We start from the raw sequence: 11,781 nt of genomic DNA, 5'->3' as shown, positions 1-11,781 counted from the left end.
GTAAAGTAGTTCATTTTATCTTTACTGTATCATGCAAAGGGGAGAAAAAGACTGCACATTAAATCTTTAAGCAACACCAAGCTTCCGTGTGGAATTAGATTACAAAACACAGAAGGAAAAATGGCCAACTCCTTATTTCTGATATAACCACCTTTAGAATGACTGGTAGACATTTGATACCAGTGACTTAGGTCATAGACAGAGATGGAGAAATAATCGTTCCATTTAATTCATTTCAAACTCCTCACCGCAGGAATTATTAAAAATGGAAAGACCTTTTTTGTTGGAGTACGGTTCATTTTAATGTTGCCACAGTATTGAATCAAAACTCCATGACCCAATTTATTGCTTATTTCTTTTTTTTTAATATTATTCAGTTAAAACCAATATTATATAAGGCATTACTTGAAAGGAATTAACCTTTTTCTTTTTGGAATGCCTTATTTTCTAAAATAGTAATAAGCAATATTATAAACATGTAGATTCATTACAAAAGAGCTGGCTTATAATTGTACTTGGTCTTTTTCATTAATATATATTATCAACTGGTGAATTTAATTAATTATAAAAATAAAACACACTTTCTGTATGTGACTTCAAAGTAACCTCGAAATTACTTTTAACAGCAGCATATGTTCTACCTGTAAATTTATGCTACTCTTTTATACATATATTTAAAACAGAAACCAGGTTTGTGCTTTATAACAAATATAAATGGGGTCATTTGGATAATGAAAATAAATGAATAACAGCAGTACTAATAGAGCTGATCCTATTTGTGGTGGCCCATTAACTCTGTACGGGATGCAATTCACTGCTCTGGATCAGGCAGGGGTTGATAATGGTACAACATGGAGTTATTAGCAAAAGAAGGTTGCAGTAGAAAACTACCAGAAGGTCTGTTCATTCATTGGGAAATCAGTATTCCCCTTTATATGTATAACCACATTTAAACACATACTCAAAAAGGCCATAAAGAGAAGCAGTCAAATACAAGAAGTAATTTGGGCACTACTACTAGTATTGCTATAAGCTAGTATTTATTAAGCTCATAGTAAGCACTTCAATGCATTTGATTACTTAATCTTCACAGCGATCCTATCAGGTAGGTACAAATATTAATCTTATTTTAGATGGAGGAAACTGAAGCTTAGAAACTTGCTCAAAGTCACGTACCAATGAGTGGTGGAGCTAAGATGCCAGTCAAGTGCTATGACTCCAAAGCCTTTGTTTCCAACTATTCACATTATGACAAATTGTCTCCCTAACTGATCTCCAACTTCAACTAGTCTGTAATAATAACCAATAAAAATCCCAGTGTTTCCATCTGAGATGGAAGGTGGGGAGAAATACCAATGAGAGAAGGAAAGAAGAGCATGTGGTTTGAAAAGGTATATTCACTAAACCTGTTGTTTTCATATATAACAGAGGTAAAGCTAGACAACATTTTGGCTCATAGGAGATGCTGAAGAAATGATGCAGGGGGTATAGTTAAAAAGTGTTGATAAATAATGACGTTCTTTGATGTCTAGTCTGCCATTTACTAGCTGTAAGATCCTGGGAATACGCCACAAGCTAGTGCAGCAATATTTCCTAGGCCTGGACTGGATGATCTCAAAGGTAGTTTTTTCTAAACTCTGGTCTGTGAAGCACAATTAGTCACAATTTCTGGGCTCTGGGGGGAAAAAAGAAGAATAAGTACTAGGTAGCAACTTTCTCATAAAGCAAACTATATCCAATTTAAAGGATTATCCTTTATTTTGAAATTGGGTTCTTGCTAATTTCTGATTATTCACACTTCAATTATGAACTGATGATGGTAAAAGTACATGGTGGAAGGCCTCTTCTTTTTCAAAGTCCTTACTTAGCAGAAGAAGTTGGTTACTTTGTTTAATTCTATAAACTTTTTTGGAACTGTTACAGGGTTATGAAATCTCACACAGGGGACTACTACGTTAATGTGTTTTGGAACTCAAAATGTTTACATTTCCATAGCACTTTAGAGTTTGTTAAGCATTTTCATATAATTATCTCTTTTGGTGCTCTGTAATCTGTGAGACGATCTTATTTCCATGGATTGAAAAACAGAATTTAGGAAGGTTAAGTGACTTGCTCAAGATTACACAGATCATTAAAGAGCAAACAGATTCCAATCTGTCATTTGACTTCTAATCCTGTCTGCTTTTTAACCTATAAGTGGTTCACAAATCTTGCCAAACAAAAGTATAATAAGGAGAGTGTTCTAAAAACATGAAACTAATAAATCTGATTTCTGCTAAGAGTTTTGTCTTTTGAGAGCTGCCCATGTGATTCTGGTATGCAGCCAAGTTTGGTGACCATGATGCAGCACTGAACAGTACCTGCCTTTGTGCATCCAGCCTCACTCGAAGGAATAGGAGCTCTGGAGTCAGAACTGGGTGTCTCTGGACAAGCCCTATTATAATCTACCCGAGCCTCAGTTCTTCATCTTTGCAATGAGGATAATGCTGACCAGTAGAGTTGTAAATATTAGAAAAACCATAAGTAATGGGCCTAGATATGGCAGTCACTCAAAAATGGAAGCCTTTTTTTGTCCCAACAAACAAAAGTTCAGGACCAGACGGCTTCACTAGTGAGTTCTACCAACATTTAAAGAAGAATTAATACCAATCCTTGCATAACTTGTCCAAAAAATAGACAAGAAGGGAATACTTACAAACATTTTACAAGGCAAGCACTGCCATGATACCAAAACCAAACAAGAATGCTACAAGAAAAGAAAATCACAAGTCAATATTCTTGATGAAAATAGATACAAAAATCTTCAACAAAATAACAAACAGAATTCAACAATATATTAAAAGGATCATACACCATGATCAAGTGGGATTTATTTCAGAGATGCAGAGATGGTTCAACATTCACAAATCAATCAATGCGATAGATCATATTAACGAAAGGAAGAATAAAAATCATATGATCATCTCAACAGATGCAGAAAAAATCAACATGCATTTTTGATAAAAGTGCTCAATCAAGTAGGTATAGAGGGAACATACCTCAACATAATAAAGGCCATATATGACAAGCCCACAGCTAAGATCATACTCAGTGGTGAAAAGCTGAAAGCATTTCCTCTAAAATCAGAAACAAGACACGGAGGCCCACTTTTGCCACTTTTATTCAACAAAGTATTGGAAGTCCTAGCCAGAGCAATTAGGCAAGAAAAAAAATAAAAGTTATCCAAAGCAAAAAGGAAGAAGTCAAACTGTGACTATTTGCAGATGACATACTATATGTAGAAAACTCTAAAGAAACCACCAAAAAACTGTTAGAACTAATAAATGAATTCAGTAAAGCTGTAGGATACAAAATCAATATTAAAAAAACCTGTTGCATTTCTGTATAAACTATCAGAAAGAGAAATTAAGAAAACAATCCCATTTACAATTGAATCAAAAAGAATAAAATACCTAGAAATAAATTTACACAAGGAGGTGAAAGACCTGTACACTGAAAATAATAAGACCTTGATAAAGGTATTTGAAGAAGACACAAATAGAAAGATATTCTGTGCTCATGGATTGGAAGAATTAATATTATTAAAATGTCCATAATATCTAAAGTGATCTACAGATTCAATGCAGTCCTCATAAAAATTCGTATGGCATATTTCACAGAAATAGAAGAAGCAATCGCAAAATTTGTATGGAACCAGAAAAGACCCTGAATAGTCAAAGCAATCTTGCAAGAGAACAAAGCTGGAGGCATCACATCCCTGATTTTAACTATATTACAAAGCTATAGTAATCAACAAAGTGTGGTACTGGCATAAAAAGCAGATACAATGGAACGGAACAGAACAGAGACCCCAAAATAACCCCACCCAAATATGGTCAATTAATCTACAATGAAGGGGCCAAATATATACAATGGAGAGAGGACAGTCTCTTTAATAAGTGAGGTAGGAAAAATTGGATGGCCATATGCAAAAAGAATGAAGTTGCCTGTATCTTATGCTATACACAAAAAATCAACTCAAAAATGGATTAAAGACTTAAATGTTTAAGACCTAAAACTATAAAATTCCTAGGAGAAAACATAGGGAAAAACTCCTTGACTTTACTCTTGGTGATGATTTGCTTACATTTGACACCAAAAACAAAATGTTTCTGTACTAAATGTTTCTGTATAGTAAAAAAAATCATGCACAAAATGAAAACGCAACCTATAGAAGAGGAGAAAATATTTGTAAATCATAAGCTGATAAGGGTTAATGTACAAAATATATCAAAAACTCATACGACTCAGTAGTATAAAACCCAAACAATCTGATTTAAAAATGGGCAGAAGATCTGCATAGACATTTTTCCAAAGAAGACATACAGATGGCCATGAACATAAAAGATACTCACGAATCATAAGGGAAATGCAAACCAAAACTGCAGTGAGAAATCACCTTATACTGTTAGAACAGCTATCATTGAAAAGACAAGAAATAACAAGTGTTGTCCAGGATGTAGAGTAAAGGGAACTTTTGTGTACTGTTTGTGGAATAAATTGATGCAGCCACTATGAATAATAGCATGGAGTTTCCTCAAAAATTTTTTGAAAAACTAACATATGATTGGATAAATTCTGGGTATTTATCCAAAGGAAATGAAAACATTAACTCAAAAAGATATATGCACCCCTGTGTTCACTGCAGCATTACTTATAATAGTCAAGACGTGTAAACAATCTAAGTGTTTATCAATAAATGAATGGATTTAAAAACTGTGATATATATAGATTTATATGTTTATATATTAGAATATTATTAAGCCAAAAAAAAAAAAAAGAGAGCGAGAGAGAGAAGAAAATCTGCCATTTGTAACAATATGAGTAGACCTCAAGAGCATTATCCTAAGTAAAATATGTCAGACAGAAAAAAAATCTCACTTATATGTTGAATCAAAAAAACCCAAAACTAAAAAACCAGAGGACAAACAAAAAACCAGTCAAACTCATAGGCACAGAGAACAGACTGGTGGTTGTCAGAGGTGGATGGTGGGTGATATACAAAATGAGTGAATGTGGTCAAAAGGTGGTCAAACTTCTTTTTATAAAATTAAGTCCTGGGGATGTAATAAATAGCGTGGTGACTGTAGTTAACAATATAGTACTGTATACTTAAATGTTTCTAAGGGAGTAGATCTTAAAAGTTCTCTTCACAAGAAAAAAATTTTGTGATCATGTGTGGTGATGAATGCTAACTAGATTTATTGTGGTGATCATTTTGCAATATATACATATAACAAATCATTATGTTGTACACCTAAAACTAATATAAAGTTATGTCAATTATATCTCAATAAAAAAGAAAACAAAATAGAAGTTATTTTACTGCCTAGTATGATTCTCTAATATTGCTGAATAAGCGTAAGGTATCCATTATAAATAGTGATGATTCTAGAATATTCCTGAAGCACATTCATAACAAATACAGATAATATACTCATTGATAATCTTAGGATAGTCTGCAGGTCTCGATTTCCTCCTCTGTGAAACAGCAGTGTCTATTAATTGCTAAAGGCTCTAAAAGTCTCTAAAAGTCTAGGATTCCATAGTTTCTGTTAAGAGTTCAAGGCCTGGTTTTGAGAAAGTGATTCTTAGTTGAGTACTAAACAGGTATTACAGGTATATTGAAAATAATCAGTGCTTATAAATGACAAATCTCTATAGCTATGCTGTCAAGGTCAGACTATGTTCAAAGTTAAATATTTGCTTCCTTACAGTTTATAATTTATATCTTACAAAAATTATAATAAAGCTAAAACAAAGCCAGAGAAAAAGCTAAGAATCCCCAACAAGGCAGGGGAGATGATTTTTTTCTAGGAAACCAGGGGAAGCTGTTTATAAAAACTGCACATTTAAGTTAGTGTAAAGATTTTTGACAGTCTTAAAAATTATAAAAAGATGTCTTTTTCTTAATGTTTCTTTATAAAAACTTAAAATGCCAATTACCAATATACAGATACAACTTAAATAAAGAAACTTTTTCTAAGTAGAATGAGATTTATGCATTTAAACTCTTTTGAGGTAGTAGTGAGTGCTTTTCTTTTGGCGACTAATTTCATTTTGTCCTTAAAAAGTATGTATTGCATTTGTATTCCATCTTTATTCCACTATCATTTTGCCATTTTCTGCTACTTCCCTCATTTTATAAAATTAAAGTAGGTTTTAATAATGAAAACACAAGGCTATTACGGTAATGGGAGCAAGGATTAAAAATTATATCCTTTTCAAATTCACATTAAGTTGTAGTTTTTGATCACCTAAGCATAGTTAATTTTATTGCTTTCTACTCTGTACCCTAGTTATAATCAAAATGGAAACTTCTTCCTGGTTTTGACCTTAGTTTCCTTTCTGTTCCTGCTGTCACTGTCCTGGCCTAGCCTCAGGCTTGGCTTCATCTTGGCTGTTCCATGAGCCTCCTTTTCAGCTGGCCTCTGCCTCTGGGGCCTTCCACTTCAAGCATTCTATAAATGCAGCTACAATAATTTTTCTAAAGGAGAATTATGATTATGTCTTTTCTCTACTAAAACTCTTTCTTGGCCACTCACTGTTTACCTTAGTCCTATCTGCCATTCCAGCCATCCTTGATTTTCTCCCAAACTACTCTCACTCTTAACTGTGTACCTAGAGGGAGCAGCGGGAGGGTACCTGGCTCTCCAAACTACTTGTTAGCATCTAAATGCAATCTGAGTTTTTTCATCTCCTTTACCATGCTATTGACTCTAACAGGACAAATAAATGAAGAAAATAATCATAACCAATTATAATTTCTATGTTTGTCACAAATCTTTTCAGAATTCTATAGTGTGCATATGCCACTAAACCTAACAAGTCACATTCATAACAATCTAACTGAAAGAGGCATACTTATACTTGTAACTGAAAGTTCAGCACTATCATTCCATATTTACTATATATAAAATTTATTCTTTCACCGCTGGGATGGGATTCCTTTTAGTTGCCAAGGTACATGAGGCCAGCGGATGGGATCAGTCCAGGAAAAAGCATGCCGTGTTGAACTCCCATGCAACAGAAACAGATTAAACCTAATTTGCTGACCTGTCTTGTTTTTGTTCAGTTCATTTATCAGTGTAATACAGTAAAAACAACTTTAAAGTGGATGTCAAGAGACCTGTAATCTAGTTCCATTTCTGCCATGATCAACTATATAACTTTCAGGAAATCATACAACTATTCTGGTCCTCATTTTTTTTTTTTTTTTCATTTACAAAATGGAAATCTGTCCTAGAGAAGGAAGCAGACCCCAAATATCACAAACAATGTTCAAATATATTGCTTTTAGGATGGTGATTAGATCATTTCTTAGGCCTTTCCTAGCTTTAAATAGTAAAGTTCTGTATTCAAATTTATATCTGAAATTCACATATCTCTTATAATAAAAGAAAACTGCAGATATATAAACATCATCCTAATAAGATGTGCTTGGACATGACAAAATTTCCCTGTCTCACGATTCTAGACCTCACAAAAATTTAGTATTTCTGTCTCCCTCTAATGGACATAAAACCTTGCGGGACGTCGCACGTCTCTTGTATTAATTCATGCTACAGTTATTCCTTTTACATCTGAATACAGGTTTAGGTTTTAAATAAATGTGTGAATTTGAAACAAATCATTGAAACATATTTTAACGTTAATTCTTATATTGCTAGTTGTGATACGAGAGATTCCTAGGAGGAATTCTTACCAATTCTTACCAATGCATTCTTGGGAGGGAGAAGCAAAGATTCTCAAAATGTCTACTCTGTGAAATATAAATACATATGGACAACACACAGGAAAATAAAGGAACTGTTTGCTCCCAAAACTAGGCTGCTCATCCTAATCCAAAGAATAGAATTTAAAATTGAGATGGCAAACATACTTATTCCCCTTCGGCTTACTAACTTTCCTCTCACAGTAGACATTGATAAATTGATACTAGACATGAAACCTCTTTGCTATACCTGTTCTAAAGATTTACCTACCTGAAGTCCAACCTAGCTGATACTGCCATCCCTTTCCCTACAGTTTGCCTGAATTTTTAACAAAATTACAGTTGTGATAAAGAAACAAATTCTCCTACAGTTTACTCAGAGATTTTAGAGCCACCTTCATCTCAGTGATTCTGAAGCTCTAAGTAAATGAAAACTGATGCTTACACATACGCACACACATTTCAGGGACAACCAAAGTAGAGGTAATTTCAGAGTCTAGTCCAAAAGTAATACACAATATTCAAGAATTTTTATTCTTCCATATTCAAGTGAGACTCAAGGAAAGAAATAAAAATTCTAGTCCATTTTTCCTTAACTCAGAATACAACACATAATTTTAACCGATATTAAACCTCAGTTTTCAAATTTATCATTATAAACTCTAGAAAAAGTAACATTGAGTGATTCAGATAGCTTGACTATACAAAAACTATTTCTACAAATACAATAAAACCTTCTGGAAAAACAGAATGACAAGAAGCCAGCACTTACTTGGCATAAACCACTGATGCACATATCCAAAGATTCAGTGTAGCAACGAGTCCCATCTAAGACCTTAGGTGATAGCTCAACAACCAGGGCTGTTCCTTTGGCCTGGCACTTCAGTGAACACGGGTTGTCGGGGTCATTAGACACAGGAAGCCATTCATAAAACTGGCCATGGTGCTTGACATCATTATGAGCTGAGCATTGCTGAGCACGGAAATCACCTGCTTCTGGTGGGCAGTCCTGGAGAAGAGAGGGGGAGGGGCAAACAGAGGTTAAGGGGCAGCCCCAAACAGTAAACTAAAGCAGGTATATGGTCTGTCAAGGTTTTAGAAAACAAAGCAAATATTTAGGTCATTATAGATGGACTCTCCCATATCATAAGAGGTCATAAAATTATTTGACCCTTAAAGTATAGAGGTTTCAGAAAATAATCATCTTGAAATATACTTTCTGATTGAATTTAAAAGGGAAATAAGTCAACATGAAATCTAGTTAATATTAGTCAGGAAAGTAACCACCTTGAAATACATTTTCTGAAAGACGTTGATTAGTTGGTCCAGGGATTCTTCCACATTGTAGTATCATTTTGATTTCCTTATAACTTAAGTAGAACTTATTAAAGTCAGAGGGTTAGTTGAAAGCATCTCTGTTGATATTAAGAGCTATGAAATATTTTAGCAAATAGCAGCAAAAAGTTATGACAATTTCATTCGACAAATTTTTGTGGGGTTGTTGGTGATTTTTTTTCCTGAAACTTAGGCTGCATAGTATGTAGAATTAAACATGGGGAACAGAAAAAGGAAAAGAGCACTTATATGTAAATTTCTTTAGCTTAAGGCAGCATAGCAGAGTGGAAAGATATGAACTTCTTCTGCAGATGGGAGTGTGGCTGCAATATGGCGGGACTCTCTGAGCCTAGGTTTCCTTATGTTTAGAACAGAGGCAATAATAATACTCAACTCTTGAGGTCATGCATTGTGAGAATTTCATGAGCTTACATCAGCCAAATACGGACACAACTACGATGGTACATAGTAGCTATTACTGTGATCATTTAATGAAGTCATGGAGAGAAAGAGTTGGAGACTTAGGAGAGTCTCTGAATTTGAATTTTAAATATGGTTGGCAGAGACCAGAGGAAAACAAAAATGTTTTAAATGTGTATTTTATAAAGGGCATTTTTAAATGTAAAACTGTAACTAACAATGGCTATTATCTAATGAATGATAAACTTTAGTGAAAGCAAATAAGATTTAACTTTAAAAAGGCAAATATTGCCTATCCTTCATATAGAATTTTTAATAGGTCTATTTTAGTCTACATGTATTCAGATTAGAATGTACTACATAGAATAGCCATCTGTGGAACAGCTTTTATTATAGCTTTTACCTCAAATAAGGAATTTGCATGTGGTCTTTAGAGTCTTAGTTACTACGTTATCATTTTTTAGAGTTCTCTTATACAAGTTTTCTTTCTGTGAAAATCTTTTTACATTTAAATAAGAATTCTGAGAATAGCATTACTTTCTTTCATAAAATGGAATTCCTGACTCTCCTTCTCAAATTTTAGTCGTATTATTAAGTAGCATATAAGGTTGTCATATTTGAGGAAACATAAATTTTCCCAGCAGATGGGGTATAAAAAAATTAAATACTTATTTAGGATGAACATTAATAGCTCAAAATATAAACTCTCAAAGGAATTTTACTGTTAGTATTATATACATTCTCAGAGTTAATAAAATGTAGTACTGAAGAAAAAGAATAATTTATATAACATAGGTATAAATACATAGATACCCAACAAGGCTTAAGTGATTTTGAATATCATCTGAAAGGTACAGTTAAAATTCATTACTTATTAATTTCTTAAATGATAAACTAAAGTTTAAATTTTCTAAAAAGATAAATGTGTATTATACTTTGTTGTGATATTTACTTGTTTGTTGTGAGAAATAAAACAAAAACCGCGACCTGCAAAACTATGCTATGAATCACAAAACAGGAAAATTGTATGACAGGCAACACAAACTGCCTGAACTTAAATGTTTTTAATAACGACTCCTTTCAGGCCATGTGTTCCAAGACAAGAGCAGAAACAAACCGATTAACTCTTCATTCCAAAGACAAGACTGCAAGTTTCTTAGATGACAACTCTTACCAGTCTCTACCCAGACCTCAATTACTAGCTTTTGACCTAAAATAACCCTACAACTTACCCAGACTCTACCCACCATCTTCTGTAAATTCCCCCATCTAACACATTACAGAGACTGTTAAGATGCTGCTCCCTCTTGTTTAGCAAGTTTCATAAAACCAGGTTTATACGATCAAGTCTCCTTGGTGGCCATTGCCTGGGAGCTTCCAGTTGAACTGGGAGTTTCATAATGTTTAAATAAAGTGTTTTCAGTTGCCTATTACCTGTTATCCCAAGAGTCACTTGATTACTCAGTAGTACAGAAGAAATACTGAAGTGGACTCAATAAAGCAGAACATTGAGGAAATAGTTTAGAACAATCCCAAACCCCTCTCATAAATATTTTACCTTCTCTATCTATAAGAAAAAGTGAATCAGCTACAGGGGATTTCAGGGTCAGGCTGAGTCACCCTGGCATTAAAGTAATAAGGGTAATATATAATTAAAGGACAGCTTAGTATGAACCAGAGATAATTTTCTGCATTTATCCAATTCCAAAAAAAGAGTGTCATTACATTTTAAACTTGATGTTACATGATCTTAGTACAGACATAAAACTCCTACAGAGTTTCTTATGAGTCCCTTCTGTTAAACAAAATGTGTTAAGTCTTCCCATTTTTACTAAAATAAATAAGACTCAAAGGGAAAACTAGTAAAAAGTGAAGTTAAAATATTAGGTCTTTTAGGTTTTTTCTGTGAAAAAATCAATAAACTTAATTAGATACCTCACAAAGAATCAACGAGCGGACAGATGTTCCTGTTCAAAATTCACCTGTCTCTAATAGCTGGTAGAACACCTGTTACAGGTTTTATAAACTTTCACAACCGGAGAATTATCTTTGAGAATAATTTTTGTGAATACCTTTACCTGTTTTTATCACTACTGTCTTTCTTTTTACTCATATTTGTGTAGGGGTGGGAAACTATAATTTGCTCAATTGAGAATACACTTAAAACCTGAAGTTCAGAGTTGGAAATTGAACTTGAATCTTTAATGTTTGAGTTTATTTGTACTTGGCAAAATATAACTTCCTGTTTTAAGAAAAAAGACTTAAGAGGACCT

At 33.6% G+C, this 11,781-nt stretch overlaps 1 protein-coding gene across 1 annotated transcript in view; it reads right to left on the bottom strand.

Annotated features, from left to right (window-relative positions):
• Positions 1-11,781, bottom strand: part of ADAMTSL1 (ADAMTS like 1) — a 409,445-nt gene that overhangs the window by 321,156 nt on the left and 76,508 nt on the right. Inside the window, exon 4 of the mRNA XM_011365360.2 lies at positions 8,526-8,762. Coding sequence (XP_011363662.1) covers positions 8,526-8,762 — 237 coding nt within the window. The remainder of the gene's footprint in view (positions 1-8,525; positions 8,763-11,781) is intronic.

This window comes from Pteropus vampyrus, unplaced genomic scaffold (assembly GCF_000151845.1).
Source record: "Pteropus vampyrus isolate Shadow unplaced genomic scaffold, Pvam_2.0 Scaffold109, whole genome shotgun sequence".
NCBI lineage: Eukaryota > Metazoa > Chordata > Mammalia > Chiroptera > Pteropodidae > Pteropus > Pteropus vampyrus.
This window is presented reverse-complemented; position numbering and strand designations above follow the sequence as displayed.